Source organism: Carassius auratus, chromosome 26, assembly GCF_003368295.1.
Source record: "Carassius auratus strain Wakin chromosome 26, ASM336829v1, whole genome shotgun sequence".
NCBI lineage: Eukaryota > Metazoa > Chordata > Actinopteri > Cypriniformes > Cyprinidae > Carassius > Carassius auratus.
The window spans coordinates 19,504,691-19,527,876 of NC_039268.1; the positions used below are offsets into that span (position 1 = coordinate 19,504,691).

At 34.1% G+C, this 23,186-nt stretch overlaps 1 protein-coding gene across 1 annotated transcript; it reads left to right on the forward strand.

Annotated features, from left to right (window-relative positions):
* Positions 1 to 1,540: 1,540 nt before the first annotated feature.
* LOC113044593 (ras-related protein Rap-2a) lies at positions 1,541 to 15,625 on the forward strand. The gene is made up of 2 exons (XM_026204708.1): positions 1,541 to 3,335; positions 13,468 to 15,625. Exons 1-2 carry the CDS (start codon positions 3,022 to 3,024, stop codon positions 13,703 to 13,705), a joined length of 552 nt encoding a protein of 183 aa, XP_026060493.1. The 5' UTR covers positions 1,541 to 3,021; the 3' UTR covers positions 13,706 to 15,625.
* The last annotated feature ends 7,561 nt before the right edge of the window (positions 15,626 to 23,186 follow it).

The following is a 23,186-nucleotide window of genomic DNA, read 5'->3' on the forward strand; positions in this document are numbered from 1 at the left end:
TTAAGATAGTAGTAAATACTCACTGATACAATAGTGTGACGTAACTTAAGAAACGACTCTAGTGTTGGGTTAAACCGAGCCCATTCCCCTTTTAGATTGACAAATAATCTCAAGTACTTGTGAAGATTGTTTTTTTTATATATTATTTATGAACATTGTGCTGGTTTGTTCAGCAACTTAAATGAATTAACGATTGCACTTTGATTTCATGTAACCGTATGATGTTCATTTCTAAAACAGATGCACAATGAATATGGTATGGCGACACGAATCAATGACGGTTGTTTTATTGCTTTCGTTAAACCAGATAACTAAATATTCAATAAGCATCTTGCATGGTATTTTATGTCAAATTAAGAAGTTATTTTCAATTTAACCTGAGAAAATAATAATAATAATAAAAAAAAAGAAATCTATTGAATGTTTCTATCTACATTATAAAAAAAAAAAAAAAAAAAAAAACTGCACATGTGATGAAAGCAACGGGTGTCCTTAATTTGGGATTTCTTACACCCCAGACGAAATGTACAATGAGTTGTGGGACAAAACAATTGTTGACTGATTGTGGAAAAGCACTTTGGAATCAGTTGATATACTGAGCAGACACAGCGTATCCAAACACTTTGCCTTACCTTTAGTCTATTGTTTAAGCTTTTTGTGTTTCAGAGCTATTAATATGTGCTAGGGTGTCAACAGGTCTACTGAACTTACTTCTCACCTCCATTTATGTATGAATATATGCTATACCTATAACTAATGTAAGAGTTTTTAATGATTATTATTATTTCGAAGCATTGTCACGGAGAGGCCAAAGGGTTTGAAGGTGTTGATGCTTTTCAGTGCCCTTTCCTGTTTACGACGAGATGCCGTTCTCAAGGGATTGTGGGTATTTACGCTGTGCTGCTTGACTTTCATCAGTAATGCAGTAGCCCATCCACACACACACACACACACACAGATAATACGAGAAGAAAATTATAAACCAAGCCCACTTTGGATAATATTAGTTTTCATGTAACCATTTTAAATGTTTTATTTGTGCATATATATTATGTGCTATTTTATGTCATATAGTCAAATGTTTCCAGAAAAATAGTGTAAAATCTATTGAGACAAAATGAATAAAGGAAGAAAAAAAGGACATGTGTTTTTTACTGCTTGATTGAGTTTCATTTGCATGAGCATGTGTGTAACTACGAGTACCTTGGTAATGCATAATACATTTTTCTTTTCTTTTTGTTTTTTTGGGAATAGCCAAGTTTCCATCCTCTTTTTTCGTTTTATTGTCAATCGATGTTATTGTAATTTTTAGTAATATTTTCAGCCTTTTTTTTCTCTCTCTTTTATATTTTCCATCTTTATTTATATTTAAGTTAAGCTTTTAGTAATTTTGTCTAATTTAACTTTTTGCTCATTATTTCATTGTCATTTTAGTCAATATATACATATATTTTTATATGTATATATCTAGAGAGAGATTTAGCTGAAATAGTTTTTAATCTATTTTTGTGTTTAGTTAACTATAAAATATAAAACCCTGTGAAAATGCATAAAAAAATTAATTTTGCTGTCTCCAAATTTGCTATTTTAACTGATTAAGTGCTGTATGTTATGGAGATACTGTGGCATATGAATATGGTTATGGTTTTAAAGCTTAAAACAAGCCTCAGTAGTAATTGCATGCAAAACAAAAACCAACCAATTCTGATTTGTGTTTCATTGAGGAACAATATACTGAATACTGAAATATATATATATATTCTTCATTTTTGGCTGAACTAGTTCCGAAATCAATGCACTTTGTTGTAGCATCATTTAATTTAATTTTGATTCATTAGGACAATGTATTGTTCTTTGTCCATGACTCACTTGGATTCATACTCCGTGAACTGCTGATGCATTATAGATATGATATACCACAGATGTAACTCGAGCCCGCTTCATAATGAAAGCTGTAGTCCTGACATGTGGACATGGATAATTTATTAAGAGGTAAGAACTGCACAACCCTGTGTTGCATAAAGACATGCTTAAAAATGTACAGATGTCACTGCATTGGATAACAACATCTAAAAAAAAAAAAACCACTAAATGCAACTTATCTTTGTTAAGAAAGCACACTATTCAAGTAAAACATTGATCAGTTTGAAAAACTCAAATACTGGATGCAGTGTTGAAGAAAGGCTATGTGACTGTCAAAGTGGAACATGCAGGAGCATCAACTGATCAAAAGAGTGACATTCAAATACTTAAGAAGCACTGCAGTCCTCCAGCCTCCATCAACGCGCACAATGGCCGCATCGCTGTTGATTTCTATTTCAGGTGCTGATGCAGGCGACGCGCTGTTGCCATAGGAACAGCATCGCCAGCATCATTGATCGTCACGCTCCCTGCCGCCGTCCCTCATTGGTCGCTCAGCTTGCGCTGTAACCATTCGCGTCGCAGTTAAGAGCGGAAGTCCCGCCCACCACATTGCCTTATTAAGACAAGCAGGCGTGGCTTACTGCGCTCCTCCGCGCCCATTGATCGCCCAGCGCATCAATCCCGCCACAAAACTCCTATCCTCGAACCGAGACGGAGTGCTCTGGCTTCAGAAGGTCTCCACCCGAGAGTATGGCGGTTGAGGATGCTGGAAGATACAGAAGAATAGCTATTCTGGAATGCAGCAGCGTCCCTAACGATTTCCAAATGACGCTCGGAGGTGACGCGTGATGCCTTGCATGCTCGCTCTGACGGGGCGCAACGCGCTTTTATAACCTAAAATGCATGCAAATGCGTTTTAAACGATTCATTCTCTAAGCAGCTGTCGGGTTCTGGGTATTCGAGGTAGCTAGAGATGCCATGAAGTCCGCGCATTGGCTCTTTGTGCGCCTTTGTTATTTGTCTCTATGGTGAGTGTTGCAATACAGCCAGCCATGGCCCTGCGTCTGCTCGACTTCTGCGATATTCAAAGCAAGTTTCCCGTCGCGTCTGATCGGTTTGGACACTGTTAGCTGGCTCCATTACGCGCGTCACGTCGCAATGCGCGAGTACAAGGTGGTGGTGCTGGGCAGCGGAGGGGTCGGGAAATCCGCGCTCACGGTCCAGTTCGTGACCGGGACCTTCATCGAGAAGTACGACCCGACCATCGAAGACTTCTACCGCAAGGAGATCGAGGTGGACTCGTCGCCTTCGGTGCTGGAGATCCTGGACACGGCGGGGACGGAGCAGTTCGCGTCCATGCGGGATCTCTACATCAAGAACGGCCAGGGCTTCATCCTGGTCTACAGCCTGGTCAACCAGCAGAGCTTCCAAGATATAAAGCCCATGAGAGACCAGATCATCAGGGTGAAGAGGTGAGACGCATAACACATGGTAAACATGGTAAAACCATCTGGTGCAATCATTTGAGCAGGCTGAACCATAGCATACCATCACTTTACAATGCTGTTGTTACCAGAGTGTCTTGTCACTTATGTGAAAACCATTAAACTTACAGAAATGTAACCCTTTTTTGGCATGCACCATGGGTAGAGTAGAGTGGGGGAAACACCTCCCTTAATGAGTTAATTGTGACTCAAATTATGAAATTTATTAGGATCAGAAAATATTTGGCTGTGATACAACTTTGAACATCTGGAAAATGAGGGTGCAAAAAAAAAAAATATATATATATATATATACAGTGAAAATCTCCTTTAAAGTTGTCCAAATGAAGTTCTTAGCAATGCATGTTACTGATCAAAAATTATGTTTTGATATATTTACAGTAAAAAAATTAGCAAAATATCTTCATGGGACATGATCTTTACTTAATATCCGAATGATTTTTGACATTATAGAAAAATCGATCATTTTGACCCATACAATGTATTTTTGGCTACTGCTACACATATACTCCAGAGACTTCTGTGCTCCAGAGACTGCTTTTGTACAGCCACACTACTTTTTTATAAGAACTTTTTGAAAGTATTATATAATTTGATCATCATTCAGCACACACTGTGTTAAATAACCATGGCATTACCATAGTTTTTACCATGCTGCTGACACAGTATGTTTGTTGTAAGGTAAAAAAATACACATAGAGAAAATAGTGGTATTGCAATGTTTTTGGACATGAAGCATGGTAAACTTTGAAGTACCTAGGTGTTATCATCTGATACCATCATTTTACCGTAGTACTACCACAGTACCAGATAGTAATGAAGACATCTGACTCCATGATCAACACATCATTGTATTCTTAGAAGCATTACCTTATGGCACCATACTTTTACCATGGTACTGCCAAATCACTAATTTACACAATAAACTTATAGAAAACTTATAAAAACACAATAAACTTAAAAAACAAAAAAACAATGATATTTAAAATACAATGGTCAAGGTGAAAAGCAAACATGCAGGAAATTATGGCATTACCATGTTTGTGGACATGTACCATGGTAAATATTAAAGTCCCATGGTATACCATCATTTTACCATGGTACTGCCACTGCACTTTTAGTAAATTCAAGGCAAAATAAAATTTATTAGCTTACAGAAATCAATGATATTACCATGTTTTGGTTGTGTACCATGGTATTAACATCTGATACCATCATTTTACTCTGGGACTACCACAGTACTTTTATAAATTCAAGGTGAAAGAAAGCGTATGGAAATGATTCGTTTTTGAACATGCACCAGCATCTGATATGATAGCTGTATCAGTGTACTGTCACAGTGCTTTATTAGTAAGCGTTATATGAATATGGTAATCATTCGATATCGCTGATACAGTACAACAGTAACTACTATTAAAGAACCATGGCATTATCATAATTTTAGCATGGTACTGCTCGATCTGGCAAGCAGGTAGTTTGTTTTCTAAAGCAGATGGAAAGACTTGAGCGTGTGTGAAATCATATAATGCTGTGTCTTTATTGTGCGGTCAATAACAAGTCCAATGGGAGACCGCTTCTGGTCTAATCTTTCCATAATTTAACCTAAGGCCTGGAAACAGATGCTGTATTGTTTGTGTTTTTCCAGATCAACTCTTAAAAGAGGTTTAAACACACTGCTTTCATAAATGACACGTACAGAACAATAAAAACAGTCTGTGAGGTGAAGCATACAGACAAAAGATTGAGTTATCATGTCAAAACTTTTAGCTATTAAACGCTCTTATTTATGCACTTTGCTCATATTGTCTTCGTGACCAGTGAAGGAACTGTTGCATGTCTGTATTGTGTAGTGATGTGTTTCTGAACAGTAGAGCTGCTGAAGAGCTAATCAGCCACTTTACCACGGTAATCAAGTCATAACACATCGATGCAATGGCATCATGACAAAACGGCATCTTGAGTTTCTGCTTATTTAAATGCAGTAATTTGATCTTTTTTCATGCAGAACAGCCTCTTGTTAAAGGCTTTTGTAACGTGGCTTTGGACTGATTTGGTGCTAAATAGTTTGCGTGCATGTTTAGTTGTTTGTGTGCACACGTTAGGTTTATTTAGACATTATGGCAACTGTGCATTTATCTCTTATTTTTATGTAACAAATTTATAGAAGCTTGTTTCCGTAAAAGTATAATTTTTATTATTATTATTTTATTTTATTTTATTGAATTGCATTACAATTCTGAGATATAAACAGATAATTGTCAAATATAAACTCGACATTCTTAATTTTATTCCCAATTCTGAGTTTACATCTTAAAAATTCTCCTTTTTCTCGCTTAACTTTGTGTTTATATCTCACAATTATGACTTTTTTTTTTTAATTCATCCTTTTTTGAGTTTATATCTCACAGTTATGACTTTCCCCAGTTCTATACCTCAACTCTAAAAATTCTAACTTTTATCTCTATTCCTAGTAATTAGTTTATATCTTACAATTCTGACTTTTTCCCCACAGTTAATTTTATATTTTTAAATTCTGACTTGAAATGTCAATACTGTGAGATAAAAGTCACGAAAAGTCATTTATTAATTTATTTTATCCTGTGGCAAACACAAGCTTCCAGCTTCAAGATATAAATAAACAAATTAATATTGATTGGAGTTTAAATTATTTTAGTGTATGTGAAGTTAAATGAGCTTTGAATTACGAGACAAAAAATTCTACAATCTAGAAAATGGATTAAAAAAAAGGAAAATCACTTAAATAAAATGCATTAAATGAACTGATAAAAATCGAAGGTAATTCCTGTAGAAATTCCCAGCACTAAACACACTCAGGATGGACACATTATATTTTGTGCAGCTTGAACTGAATTGGCACAGCTTCATGCCAGAACCTGTGAAACGTCTCTAAAGCTCTGGCACAGGATGTTCATCTGCAGGAGAAGACAGATGCATGCTGGGCCAGCGATGATAATACAGTAACACACTCACCACAATATAAAAGAGACGGTGTGCCACTGGAAGCCAAAGAAACATCACTACTGCATTAGTGCACACTAACCCAAAGACACACTGGACTTCTGGCAGCGAGAGCCTGGGAAGAGGAAATGTGGACGCATCCTGCTTTATATCGAATGCTAAACACGCTTTCATCGATTTAGCTAATTCAGTTTAGCTACAGTAGGTGTTTGAAACACACACAGAGCGGCCCACACACAGTCTGTCTGAGAGTGGACTTCTGTGAACAGCATTTACATATTGTAAAATGTGTTAATTTATGATAATTGATATCCAAAAGCATTCATTTGAAAGGAGATGCGTGAATATGAAAGACGGGCGTTCAGAGTTCATGCAGACACAACTGAATGCCCCATAAATGAAGCATATTTTTGTGTGCAAATCATTCGAAATCATTTTTTTTTTTTTGCAGTTCAAATGAATCTTGATGAATCTCACTGTAGTGAAAACTACCCAGACATCATTCCTCCAGTCTTCAGTGTCACATCATCTTCAGAAATCAGAATAATATGATGATTCACTGCTCAAGAAACATTTCTGATTATTACCAGTGTTGAACACAGTCGTGCTGCTCAATATTTTTGTTGAAACTGATACATTTTATTGATCAGGATTCTTTGATGAGTTTAAGAAAACAGCATTTCTTTGAAATAGAAATCTTTTGTGACATTGTAACATTTGATCAATTTAATGCAATCATCTGAAAACTATAATTAATCTTTCCATTAATGTGTGATTTCTCAAAATATTGTTATAATAAATAACAAATAAGTTGTCCAAATTAATTCTTAGCGATGCATATTACTGCATAATTAGGAAATTACGAAATATCTTCATGGAACATGATCTTTACTTAATATCCTAATGATTTTTGGCATAAGAGAAAAATCTATAATTTTGACCCATTCAATGTATTTGTTGGCTATTGCTACAAATATACTCCAGCGTCTTAAAGACTGCTTTTGTCCTGCAGGGTCGTGTGTGTGTGTGTGTGTGTGTGTGTGTGTTACCAACATCTGGTGAAAATGTCATGTCAACAGCACCTTTAGAAATATATTTACTGAGAAAACTGGTTCTGTGTTCAACACTTATTTTTAACCACTGAAGTATGTTGTTAACACCTGTAAAGTCATCACAATTCATTTTCAGAACTAACTGAACGTAGGATCATTTAATGCAGCACACACGGTGTCTCATGCGGGCCGGGGGGACCGGGGGGTGTATCTTGGTGGAAGATGAGATTGGGTTCTTGAGGGTTTATTGTGAGAAACCTGCTGTTTGTGTTGCCAGATATTGACATTTCACACTCTTCTCAAATCCCTTTCTTGCTGATACAGGAGAGACTGAAGAGACGGATCTTAGATTAGTGTCGAAACATCCTCATATCTCTGAGATACATGGTGTGTGTGTGTGTGTGTGTGTGTGTGTGGAGTGCTACTGAAGGAGATGATTGCTGTTTAACATGGTTCAGTTCTCTGTCCGTTCTGCTACATCGCTTTTGTAAGGTGTATTTATAGCGGTAGTTCATCACCAAAAGCACAGTTCTGTCCTCATTTGTACATGCATGACAATATATTAGATCTATTCATTAATGAACAAAAATTTTAAATTAGGCAAAATAATGCTATTATTTCTATTACACTTTTTGGTTTAATATTAAATATTACAATTAAATATAATTATTATTGCTGTAGCATTTTTTGTTTGTTTTATTTGTTCCTAATAATATCATCATTGTTAAATGTTAAATATATTATTATTATTATTATTATTATTATTATTATTGTAGTGCCTTTTAGGTTCCATTTTTTTTCCATTTAGTTTTCATTATGTCAGTTTTTTTATAATATTAATACTATTATTAATTATTAAAAATGATTTATTATTATTTTTGTTACTCCCTTTAGTTTCTTTTTTTTATTTTATTTATGATTTCTTATTTAAAAAAAATTAAATGTGATAAATTATTATTAAATAATTTATTATAAAATATTAAATAAAAATAAATATCACTACTATTATTTCTGTAGTGCCGTTTAATTCACCTTTTTCACATTTGGTTTGCATGTTTCTAATATAATGAAAAAAAATATTTGAATAAGAAATGATAATAATATTATTATCATATAGGCAAGGCATGCAGCTCAAAGTTCTTTACAATAAACAAAGCATGACATTTCAGCACATTACACAGTACTTAAGTAAAATATTTATTATCTCTCATGTCATTCCAAACAATGATTTTAATGTTTGTGTAAACTTTGTTCTTAATATTGAATGTTATTCTGGTCCTAGTCTAGTTTAGTTTCTGAAGGCCGTGTTGTGTTCAGTGTTTCTGGACTTTATTCATCCAACTCTGCTTTTAATTTCTGACAGACCTTTTTATTTTGGGAAACTTTGGAAGAAAAAAAAAACATTCCCCTTTTTGTTTTCATTAACAACTAGGTTCCTTTGTTTCTCTGTGAGTCAGCGTGTGGCCAACCAGCATTTACTGCCAAAGCGTCCCAGCATGCACTGCTTCCAGCAGCGTCTCTGGAGACTTCACATCTGTTTTTGTGTTGGAAAGCGGCGGGGGTCGCGGGGTTACTGGGAAAGAGAGCCGGAGAGGCCTTCAATGCACCGGACGTCACTCTCTGACAGACGGACAGAGAAAACACAGAGCTTCAACATTTACAACAATCACACTCAATAAACTACATCAGCATCACTTCAGTCTTACACTAGAATCATTGTTTCTATGATTATAATTTAATTATTGTCAGATAATACATTCAAATTATATACGTGTACAATATTATAGTCAATTCGTTTGGACTTATTTTAATCAAATACTTATTTTCAAATAATTACAATTATATATTATATAAACTTTTGAGTTTGTAATTGCATTAGCAGTTTCTATGATTATTTTCTATTATATATAATTATTGTTTATCTTATTATCTTATTATCTATTAAAATTGTGTGTGTGTGTGTGTGTGATTAGTTAACTACAATTACTAATTAATTAATTCTTTAGCTGTTTCTAAAATTATTTTCTATTATAAATAATTATTGTCATATTATTAAATAAGTGTAATTAAAAATTATATGTCTGTGATTAAAATTATAATATATAATATAATAAAGAAATCTTATTTTTTTATTTTTGTCAATATTTTTTATCATATATAATTAATTTCATATTATTAAATTATTATATATTTAATCATTTTAATTAAAAATCATGTCTGTGATTTAAATTAAAATACATAATATAATAATATGTTTTTATTCTTATTATTATTTGTTTATTATATCATTTGTCATATTTATTAAATTATTATTATCAAAATAGTAAAATGTAAAAAAAAATTGGGGCATATTAATATTATAATTTTAACTTATTTTAAACATTTTTGAATTATTTTGTTGTTTCCATTATTTTCCATTAAATATAATTATTTATAATGTAAATATAATTACAATTAAAGTTGATTGAATCCTCTATTAATTGAAAAATAAAGGAAATGAAGCATATAATAACATTTGTGTGGGTGTATACACACACACAGTAAAACAACACTCCTAATAACCGTTGTCAGGTTCTGTGGTTAGGGTGCATTATTAATCCCAGGGTGGATCTGTAGTCTGATAGATCTGATGGATTGGTGATTTCAGCCGTGTGGATTCGCTCTGGGACTCAGGAAAGCGTGTGCTGTAGCGTATGGTTTCAGGCAATAAGGAAAGCATCCATGCGGCAGCATAAAAGAATAATGAGTTATTGAGCTGGACGGGTCCTGTGTGTTACATCAGCATCAGTCAGACGCTCTAATAACGGCTTGTGCTTCGTTACACTCCAGGGTAATTACATTCACTTAACTACTGCTGCTCTGTGTCTTATCTTGCCACTGGATTCAATTCTTTTAATCAGAGACATTAAGATGATAATGAAAGGCATGACATTTTGGAAAATGTCACCAAGATGCTTTAGATGAACTGAAGGAGAACCTGGTGAAACATAACGACCGGTTTCAATCTGAATTATGTTATGTCTTTTATATAATATTTATTATGTATGCTTATATTTATTTTTATTTTTGTAGTGGTGGTAAATATATTTTTTTTATATGTTTTATTAGGTTATTTTACAAAATATATTTTAATATCATGAAATATTTAATTATTTAGATGTATATGTGCTTTAATATATTTGAAAATATTTGTTATCATATATTTATATTATTTTTACATTTTTAATTATAATATGTAATTTTACAAGATAGATAGATAGACAGATTTAAATGTATATACATAGATATAATATTATTTAGATATATATTTTACATTTGTATTATTATACATAAAATTGTACACAAAAAATAACAATTTTAATAGATAATTTAATGAATGAAATAATATGCTTATTTAAGCACTTACAACACAAAATGAAGTGTAAAAGGCACACATTAGAATTGTGGTCAATGGCTGAATGGCCAGTATTTTTCCAGCCTGCTTTATTGCTTTTCTTCATCAGCGGCACATAAAACGTGTCCAAACTGAATGTACGACATGTCACAAAAACAGTGCACTCTTGTAAACGGTGTGATGTACATGAGCTGAAGCATATGAATATATGACAGAACTGATCCCAGACCTGCTCAAACAGCTTTAACTTCCCTCGAGTCGGTCTGGTTATAAATAGTGTTTCTCCTGCTCGCCACGATACATGACATTTCATCTGAGCGCCGCTTTACTCCCACTCAGAGCGTTCACAGTCGCTGTTAGATGAGGAACATGATGTCTCTGCCTCTTCATCAATAACGCTGAGCAGAGTCACACAGGTGATCTATTCTTTATCTACACTGACCAAAAGTGACAGGGAAGACATTTATAATGTTACTAAAGATTTCGTTTCAAATGAATGCTGTTCTTTTGAACCGTGAAAATATTGTGTATCATGCCTTCCACAAAAATATTGTGCAGCACAACTGTTTTTAACATTGATAATAATCAGAAATGTTTCTTGAGCAGTAAATCATCATATTTTCATGATTTCTGAAGATCATGTGACACTGAAGACTGGAGGAATGATGCTGAAAATACAGCTGTGCATCATAGAAATATATTTATTTATTATATGTTAAATAATATATTTATTTTTTAATAAACTAAAGGGAGTTACAGAAATAATAATAGGCAATATTTTAATACTCAATATTATAATTATTATTATTAGGAAAAAACTGAAACAAAATTAAATAATAATAGGCAATATTTTATTTAATACTTAATATTATTATTATTATTATTATTATTATTATTATTATTATTATTATTATTATTATTATTATTAGGGGAAAAAATGAAAACTAAATGGAAAAAATTGGAACCTAAAAGGCACTACAGATATAATAATAATAATGATAATATATTTAATATTTAACAATGATACTATTATTAAGAAAAATAAATGTAGACATTAAAACATTAAAATATTATATATATATATATATATATATATGTGTGTGTGTGTGTGTGTGTGTGTGTGTGTGTGTTTGTGTGTGTGTGTGTGTTACTTATCAGACAAAAACAAACAAACAATATATAAATATTACAATTTTAAAATTAAATAAGAATATAAATAATACATATAGAAAACTAAATATATATTCAATACATACGAGATACAAGTCATATTTTTTCTTAAGTTGAAAGATGGTTAAAACATTATTCAAGATATCTTCTTTTGTGCTGCACAGAAGAAAGAAAGGCAGCTGTCGCTTTAAGTGTCTGGAGCTATTAAAAAGAGCAGTGCTGTTTTCCTCTGGCTGTCATTGAGATGTTCATCATCAGTCTCTCCAGTCGTCCTCCTTTAATTCGAGCTGATCCTCCTCCGCTCTCACGATGAGCGCTGGACACACACTCGTCTGAAGAGCTTCGGCTGACCGATCAATAGCTCTGACTCAGAGTGTGTGGAGGGAATGATTCACAGCGGGTCGGGGACACACCGTTAACTCCAAATACATTTGAGTCGTCTTTAATGATTGTGACCTCAGGTATCGGATGGAGGTTCGAGAACTGGAGCCAAGTCGATCTTGGTAAAGAAAACACATTGAACTGTTGCATCTTGAGCAAATTATTCATTAGTTGTTGATCGTTGACATATTTTATCGATAATAATTTAACTTTTTTTTTTTTTTTTGGTATGTAATTCACATAACATATTAACATAATTAACTAAAAGCATTAAGTTATGTTGAAAATGGTGTCAGATATATAATTTAGCTGATTTGTTTTCAGCATAATGTTAAAAACAAACATTATATTTCTTGCTTGAAGCAATTTATTTGTAGCTTTATAGATGATTATAAAATCTATAGCATTCATTGTGAGTAGATTTTAAATTTTGAGCATATGTGCTTGGTCATTGTATTTCTAAAATGTTCTTAGTACACATGCATGTATATATTTAAGAAAAATATGTTAAGTTTATAGAGGTAAAATATTTATAAACTATAATATAAATTATGTGATTATGAATATATACATGGAAAAGTTTACAAAATATATACTGTATGTTTGTGTATTTATATATACGTAATAAATATACACAGTATACACACATACTTTTATTACAAACTTTTATTTTGAATGCGATTAATCGTTTGACAGCATTATTGTATGTGTGTGTGTGTGTGTGTATATATATATATATATATATATATATATATATATAATGAATGAACATTAAAATATTCATTTAAATACTTTAATAAATATTTTATTAACATTCTAATATTTTTTATGTGTAATGTCCACAGTCACTTTAAGTGAGTCAGTTTTTCTGAAGAGTGAAACATTGTTAATCTTTTAAAACATTGTTCAGTTTTTTTCTGTTGACTCAACCAATGGCATGACTTTGGAGGCGGGACTATCTGTTTGCCTGACCAATTGCAGACAAGGGCAATGGCTGCAGTAAAACTATTAGGGAAACCTGTTCGGAAACAACTGCAGTTAATGCCGAAATGTCACATTTCACCGTGGACTTGTCATTTAAAGCTGCAGCTTTCACTGATTCTCTTGTCACGTATGTTCACAGGTACGAGCGTGTGCCCGTGATACTCGTGGGAAACAAGGTGGACCTGGACAACGAGCGTGAGGTTTCGTCGAGCGAGGGTCAAGCTCTAGCTGAAGAATGGGGCTGCCCGTTCATGGAGACATCAGCCAAGAGCAAAACCATGGTGGACGAACTGTTCTCTGAGATAGTCAGACAGATGGACTACGCCTCTCAGCCGGATAAAGAAGACCCGTGCTGCTCCTCCTGCAATATACAATAACCCCTCACAATCACATGAGGTTCTGAGAGCGTTTCAACATAGAGATCATCACTCAAGTGGTGTTCATACACGTCATGCCCACGTGAACGGCATCTACACACTAGAGAATGCTGCAGATGCATTGGGTTGAATGGGAATGATGCATTGCAAGGACATACACAGCCAACAGGGAAGGTTTTCTCAACGTTGTGAAAAAAACGTTCTTCCAGTAACATAAACAGAATGTTCGTTCAAAGTTTAAAAATGTTCTCAGAATGTTTGCACAAAAACATTATTTACACATCATTCATGGGATGTTTATTTCTACAATGTTATTTTTAAATGCCACCATTTGTTTTAGAATGTTAGAGAGCATGTAATAGTAACGTTCCTCTAATGTTTGCAAAATGGAATGTTCGCGTAACCAAGAAAGAATAGTTTTAAAAGCATGAAAAAATAAGAATGTTTTGAATCTTCAGAGATCATTGAGAAAACGCGTAATGGAAACTTTAGTGAAACATTCTAAAACTTTTTTTGTTAGCTGCCAGTTTCTTCTTTGTTATGCGAATGTTACAGATATTGAGAAATAATGAATATTCAGAATATTCCAAAAATTATGTTTTCACAATGTGATGGGAAAGAACATATTTGTGTTAGCTGCCCATTTGTTCTTGGTTATGCGAATGTAACAGAAAACATTAAATGAATGTTTCATTTGATCATTTTACAAACTTTGTTTAACTAACTTTTGGAAATAACTTTTCCAAAAGATGTTCCCAAAACATTCTTGGAAATTTTTTGTTAGCTGCCCACTTTTTCTGGCTTATGCGAACATTACAGAAAACATTAAGGGAATGTTCCATTTTTATCATTTTGGGAACAATATTTTTAAATGTTCTCTGAACGTTCTTAAAACGCAAGAGGTTACATTTAAAAATGTATCAAAATGTTCCATGAGCCATGTTTCAATAACGATTTTGTGAATGTTATTATAGGCCAAGCAAATTTAAATGAACATTCTATTAATGTTACTGGAAAGAACGTTTATTCAACTTTGAGAGAACCTTACTGAGGGTTTGCGAAAGGGATTTCTAGCATCCGTTCAGCTCCTGGAATCTCGAGTGAGGCGAAATCCAGTTCACTGTTTTCCCGCTTATGACCCGACGTTTCCCTCCACGACGGATCGTAAAGTGCAAAGCTTTGTCTAGTTTGTAAATGCTTTAATTAATGAACACAATTATGATTAATAAATTAACAAGAAACTGTAAAAAAGGTCAAAGGGGTTAAAAATGCACCAAACTTGAGTCTTTCTTTTCCCCGCATGTTTTCATTCTAAGTTTGACGCTGTTCGAGACTCAATCGCGTTGATTTTGCCGTTTAGTTTGCACATATAGAACCTGATGTCTTAAACTGCCATTACTTTATTAAAGAGCCAGAATGAGCTAGATTTGTTCTTCCAAACGTCAGCGAAAATGGGACTCTCAGACGTCACGGTTTAAAATGTTCATGAGGGGATCGATTAGTGCGCGGGTGTCCCATGCAGCGATGAGGCGCTTTACTTTGAGGGACATTTTCTTTGAGGAAGCCAAATAGGATGCCGAGAAGCACTTTTATTTTGTAATCTCGTGTCTGTTTTCATTCATGAAACTGCTGGGAATATTCAGCTGATTATGTTGTGGTTTCTAATTAGCACTTCTATATAAAATGTTGCAATTATGTATTTTGTAATAATGTAGTAAAACAATCATGGGATTCGCTTTAGAATAGCTTTGAATTGGGCGGGAAAAGTATTTGTCATGAAACGCTATCGGCACTTTCCACAAAAAGAGTCCAGGTGCCCTGTTACTTTTATTTGAAGCAATAAAGATGTAAAGAGAAAACTGTTAAATTAACCTAGCAATCAAAGTAGATAGTTTTTAAAATGTCTGGAAGAACCCTTGAAAATTATGATTTTAATTTTATATATTTTTCTATATTCATATTAAATCTGTTGAATTACTATTTAAAATTATTCATTATTTATTATTAATAAATATTATTTTAAAATATTTAAATTAATAAAATTAACAATTTAAAGCAATTAAATATTTTATTTAATTTGAATTAATTAATTTAATTTCAATTATTAAATATTAATTTTTAAATTTACATTTCATCATTTTTATTATAGTTGTTAAATAACTAAAATACACCTAAATTATAATATTTAAAATAATCTTGACTTTGACCTCCCGAGGTGGAGAAAACATGATTCTTCAACATTTCAAACTCTTATTTTGTACTCTATTTGTGGAAAGTGCCTTTAATCTTGAAGCCTTTACTAGATGTGATTATTAATTTAACTATAGGCCTACTTTGGAACAGGAATAATAATAATAATGCAGTCAAACACATGAATGTTGTACAGAAACACATGGAGGAAAACAAATATAGTTTGTACGGGGCACTTTACTTTCAATTGAAGCGTCCCTTGATTCATCTGCTTGAGCAAAAATGACAAGAAATAATAATACCTTTCTCAGGAGAGTTCCAGGCTACCAAATCTGTTATTAAAGTTTATGAGTAATTTTATTCCTGTTTATTTAATCATAGAGTACAAGATAATAATGTTTCTTTATCTATATTGTCGTTTTAGTATTATGGTCATCTGTGGTTCGCCAATCCAGAAATGTACAAAGGGGTAAAAAAAAAAATGTTCAAGATGTGTAGTTTATATAAAAGATGCCAAACTTACAGTATGTTGATTTAGCGGTCATATGCATGGCTAAAACATCCTCGTTTGTGAATATTACAGCAGATAAGACTGAACAAGAGGAATAGACACACACACAAAAATCCACGATCACTCAAGGATCCTTCAGACGATCGTTCATGGGTGAATTTGCCTTGCCATGCGAACTAAGGGTTTGCCTTTTTAACTTTCATCATTGATCTTATATTTTTTTAAGTGAACATTTACCCTCTTCCACATGGTAAATGGATTGTGAATGTGGGTTCATTCAGCACTACAATAAAGACATCTTATTCACAGCTGAAGACGCATGTTTGAGTTTGTCTGGCTGTTAGAGCCAATGCTTTTCATTGAAATGCATGTGCATTATATGAGTGGGATTTCAGCTGAGGTTGCATAGTTTGTGAATACATTGTTGCCAGATTTAAGTATTTTATTATAATATTGACAAACAGTTTCTGAGATTTTAGTATTTTCCTGTTCAAGCAGACGAAGCTAAATGACTTTGTCCGTGGTACAGTAGCCTATATAGCCTATATATAACTCCAATAGTCCAATTAAATGAATCTCTTTGTAGTGTCTGTCAACCAATCAGAATCCAGATTCATATATCGGTTTAATTTTAGTATTATTTATATACTCAAAGTATTTATTAATATTTGGAATTAGCATTTTTTTTTTACTGTATATTTATCAGGCTTCAATTAAATTTTAGTTAACATTTTAATAATTTTATGTCCTTTTGTCATATTTATTATTATGTTATTTTTATAATTGTAATGTTTCTATTTAGCTTTAGTTTTTAATTTATATAATTTATTATTTTATTTTATTAACTTATGTACTTAATTAAAATATTTTTTTTAAGTTTAGTTAACTAACCATAACATTTTTAATTTTTTATTATTAACTATTTTATTTATATATTTATTTATTTATTTATTTATTAGTAATTTTAATACTTACTGTTTCATTTCTAATTTTAATTTAGGTTATGTTTTTCATCCAGTATTTCTATTTCCTATTACACACACACACACACACACACACACACACACACACACACACACATATATATATATATATATATATATATATATATATATATATATATATATATATATATATATATTTTTTTTTTTTTTTTATATATATATATATATTTTTTATTATTATTCATATTATATCATAATTATCAAAAAAAAAAATATCAAAAGATTTAGTTTTAGTTATCAATAAAAATGCTGTGTGTCATAAGTGAATATACTTCACACATTTCCCTGCTAATAGAGTTAAGGTGTTGAATTTCTCCAGAGCTGAACGTAAAGCATGACTTTACAGCGTTTGGAGTGAGTGCGCTGTAATCTTGTGGAGTGAGTGAGACGTTTGACAGGAGATTTCACACCACCCACGACAGCAGGCTTTCATCCTCCTCTGACATCCTGCAATGATGGAACAGCGTGTGAAGAGCAGGCTATAGAGGATGAGATTCGCCCGAGGCCGCATCGCTGGGTGTCATGGCAACAGAGTGATAACATAACATGATGTCGTTGTCTCTGTTTATGGTAAATTGAGTTTTTGTATAGAACAAGGAGCTATAGGATGTGTTTTTAGCGGCTCTGCATTCTCTTTAATGTCTCAGTTGTTTCTCCCACACAGCAGTGGCATTAAACGGAGTCTCAGACTTCCAAGTATTTCTTCATATCAAATTCACATGATCTAAACTGATGAAGACAAACATTGCACTGGTGAAGCGCTCAATAAAACAAGCATGAGAAATTACAATGAGTCGATTCTGATTTCATGTTGGCTTTAAGTCTCACGGGTTTTGAAAAAGGAGTCGCGGATATATTTGATTTGGATAGTATGGACATTTCTATTGCTCTTGCAGTTGTTGTTGTGAATGGTCTCTGTAAATTCCTTATAAACTGGATAGTGATGTGATCTGGAAATGCCATTCAGTAAATCAGAGATGTTGGTACAGTAATGACGGGACGGAGGCAGGGACACAGGAGGTGTGTGTGTGTGTGTGTGTGTGTCTGATGGGAGATTAACTGTTTATTCAATCACAGCAAAAGATGAATGATTCACACAGAGTACAAGACTTTATGAGAACATCCATCTTCCTCAAAGAAAAGTGTTTTGTTTATTTATTTATTTATTGCGTTTCCACTCTATGTAAACATGCAATAGATGGACATATTTGACTGTTGCACTCACGTCTCACGTTTTTCCCAAAAACATGGTGCTTTTTAATGTTTTTTCAAGCCTGCGATTCGTACAGTGGCCGAGAGAGCTCAACGCACTGCAAATAGAAAAAACACCTGCAGATTTAGAAAACAACTCCATCAATTTGACATGACACACATTGCAAATACTCACAACACAACCAAATAAAGCACTGCAAAATGCACTTCAAATAAAACATTTTATTTGGTTATGTTGTGAGCATTTGCAGCACGTGTTGTCAAATTGATATGATTTCTATTTGCATGTGTTTTCTGAAGTTTTTCTGAATTTTCACTATTCCCGGTAAATGCTATAGTTTATGATATCACATGGACTAATGCTGATTGGTCATACAGTAGGCCTCACTGATTCCACTGACACCATTTAATGAGTACATATTACCAAAATTATCCACTGATAATGACTTTTCACTCAAATACTTAGGTTAATGAGGTCTACGACCAATCAGTTACACTGAATCAGAAATGTTAAACCTAATTTTAAATTAAACAAGTTGACAAAATGATTGTCATTTGGTGATAATATATGATAATGACATACTGTAAGGCTGGTTTTAAGTACAACACAAGAGTTAAACTAGATTTCCAACTAAGGGGTTAAAAAAGCTCTTCAGAACTTTCTATCATATAACAAATGGCTTCAGAATAGTGTCGTTTTTTTAGAAACAAGCAGCAAGGTCACATCTGGAAACACCTTCCCATGATTCATCATTCGAGGCTCGCAGCGCTCTTTAAAAGGCATTATTTGCACTAACGAGGGCCAAAATATCCCGCTGATTCTGCTAGTGTGGTACAACATCCATCACTAATGCTTCATTAGAGGCTGAGTGTTTTTGGGACGTTGTCAAGCTAATTATGACCATTACCTCCACACTAGAGAAGTTTAAAGTTACCATCAAATATAACCGCAATGAAAAGAGCATTGTTCATGCTTACAGCACCAAATGTGAAGTGATTTTTTTATTGTGCAACTAAACAAATATCCAGATGTTAACATGCTTTGTTTAGTGTTTTCCACCAACTGGCAACATGTGGTGTCAAAATACTATTGGGTAAATGGTCAGTGGGCGGAGTCACACAGACCAAAACAAAAACAGATTCTAACACTGAGCACACACTTCAAAGTAGATTAACTGGCTGTAGTGTTTGTTTTCGGAGAAATAAGCCTGTGAACTTTATTTATGATTATGAGTTAGTACAGTCAGAAAAATGACATACACAACCTTTACATTTTGTTACTTTTAAACTAACCTTCATGAGAAAAATCTGAGACAAAGTTCAACATTTCAAACTGATAACTCAATAATGTCTTCAAAACAAAACTAAATCCTTAAGAAGTGCAGATTTTTGAGGAGTGCTGGTCTGGATCATCATTTGGGCAAAGCCATCTGAAGCTGGTGGTGGGTGGGGATGAAGAAAGCTGTGAAGTCAAGGCTTTCAAAGGGTCTCCGTGCTGAGAGTCACTCTGTCGGGAGGCTCTTGGATGAGAGGTTTCGATCCTGTTCCTGGAGATTATCTCCAGTTCTGCTCCAAACACACCTGTCTGTGATTTATAAGTGAACTCAAAGACATTGCAGAACTGGTTCAGCTGTGTTTGACACCAACTGAAAGTAATGCTAGAAGATTAGGAAGTACCAACTTTCTTTTTCACAAAATTGCTATAAAGTCAATAGATTTAAGTTTATTATGGTTCCTTATTGGTTAGATATTGTAACTACATTATGCATCTTCCATTCTGTTTTGGTCTGTTGCCAGGGTGTTGCTATGTGGTTGACAGTGTTGTTATTTATTAGGATGTTTTGGTCAGTTTCCAGGGTGTTGCTGTGCAGTTGCTTAGGTGTGAGTTGTTTTTGGCATATTTCTATGTGGTTGCTAGGATGCTTTGGGTTGTTGCCTGGGTGTTGCTATGCTGTTACCAGGATGTTTTTATTTATTTTTTTACATGGGGTTGCATGCATTTTGCATTTTTTGTGCTGTTGATCGTATGTTTTGGCTTGTTGTCAGGGTGTTGCTATGCAGGGTGTTGCTGTGTGTTTGCTAGATAGTCCTGTGTTGTTATTCTGTTACTAACATGTTTTGGTTGGTTGCCAGGGTGATATGTCTGGTTGCTAGAGGGCTGTATGCATGTTGCGTTTCCATTCTGTTGCTAGGATCTTTTGAATTTAGAGTGTTGCTATGTGTTTACTAGGGTGTCTTGTGTGGTTGCTAGGGTGTTCCCATGCTGTTACTGGGAGGTTTCGGCTGGTTGCCATGGTAATATGTCTGGTTGCTAGGGGTTGCATGCATGTTGCATATTTATGATGTTGAAAGGATGTTAGGGTTGTATCCAGGGTGTTGCTATGTGTTTACTTGGGTGTCCTGTGTGGTTGCTAGGGTGTTCCTATACCGTTACTGGGATGTTTCGGATGGTTGCCAGGGTGTTGTGGGTGGTTGCCCAGGTGTTGTGAGTGGGGTGTTAACATGTTTGAATCTGGTAACTAGGGTGTTCAGCTTTGTTGCCAGGGTGTTGCTAAGCTGTTGCTATGGTACTCCAATGTTCTATTTAGTGGTAGCTAAGGCAATGTTCTTAGCATGTTAACACATTTTATTAAAGCACATTACACACTTTTTGTATAGATTTGAGCTCATTAACATATAACCGCCCACATTTATATATCGTCACCTATTGAGAATATTTAAACTGTGCCTTTAAGCAAAGTTTGGTGAATCATAACAGGTCGTTTATTTCTTTTAAACAAACAGCCCATTTAAGGAAGTGGAAAATTGTCATAAAAAAAAAACTACATTTTGACAGTTTGTGGTGCCAGAACCCTTGACTAACATTATAAGTGGAAAAATAAAGTGCCACTGCCCTCGGTGAACTCCACATCAGGCCTAGTGATGTTCACACACCGCATTCTCCTCCGAATCTTCTGTTTTCCACACACACACACACACACACACACACACACACACACACACACACGCTTTGATCTGTCACATCTAACAAGCATTCAGAGTTGTGTGCCATCTGGAGACACAATCTGCATCAGATTTTGCAGAGCTTGTGTTTCCTCAAACCTCATACTTCTCATGCATATCAAAAAGTTGTGCTTGGGTTATTTCACAAAGGAGCCAGTAGCTTTAAATTTGACTTTTATTATAGCCTATATTTTGAATATCATATTGCTATACCACAACTCATGCTTCCTCTGCAGTATATGCATAGTGTGGACATTTTTAGTATGCTTCTAAGTGTGCAGTGAAATGACTTAGTCTGAAACCATCTGAAATGATCAGTATCTGAGTGTAACGGTATAGATTTAAAGAACATGATTCAAATTAATATTTTTATTCTATCTGCTGCACACCTCCATGAATACTTTCCCTCCTGTTAGTCCTGTTCTCCCAAACACACCCACGTACATTACACACACTTTACATAATACCCATGAGCCCCTCTGTTCTGGGCAGCTGTGGAGGACGAGGGCTGAAGACGTCTCTGAAGGACACATGTACGATTAGACATCAGACCACAATGCAGAAACCAAATCATGAACTGAACTCAAAGAAAATGTCACTGATGTTCATAGATAGAAAACTTGCTCGGGCATTGCTGAATTATAATTTCCTGTATAGTGCATTTCTATGCTGTTGTCTATGTTGGATGTTTTTCTGTGCTTGTTGGTATACAGTTGCTAGGATGTTTTGGGTTGAGTTTTTGAATTTTTATTATTTTTTAACTCAACTGTACATACAGCGATTTTTTTCTTCTCTTCACTAACCTATATTCAGCTGCAAAGGCTTGACGGGTAGTTTAACTCCACAGAACGCATGTCTCTTTTTTTTCAGCGTCTATTTCTTCTCCGCTTTGGGCGCTGTCCAAACTTCCAGAGAGATTCGACTGCTGCCAAAATGCAGAGTGCTATTTCCACATCTCCATCCCACATCGCAAAAGGTCATGGGAGACCCTGCTTTCCCCGTCTGTCAGTTGATGTGGCCTGGCTCAGAAACATTTCACTTGCCATTACAGCTCCTGGCTCCAGAGAGTGTATCTATTTTCTATCAATCACACTCAGATCTATAGCAAACAATCTGTGAATTTGATTCAAACTGCAGGTTGTTAGAATGAGACTAAATATGGGATGCACTAGAGCGAACACTCTTTTAACAAATCGCATTCCTAACAACCATTTAGAACATGCATAGAAAATACTGGAAAAGATGGGAACATGCAATGGTGAGTTTTCATATTCTCTTCAGAAAATATCCTCTTAGTTTGTTTTTCAAGTGTGTGCACTGGCTCAAAGAAGAGGATGGACACTTTCCAGAAGTCAGCCCATGCATCCCTTAACAGGCTGTGAGCTTGACAATAAAAGCTGTTGACAAAATAATGAAGCCATAAAAATATGAATAAACAATAATAGAACATAAACATTTATGGTGTAGGACTAATTCACTTGTGCACAAGGGTAAACAGACATTGTGTCATGTCAGAAATGTCTGTGTGAGCCGGGGTTGATTGATGATTCCTAAATATATT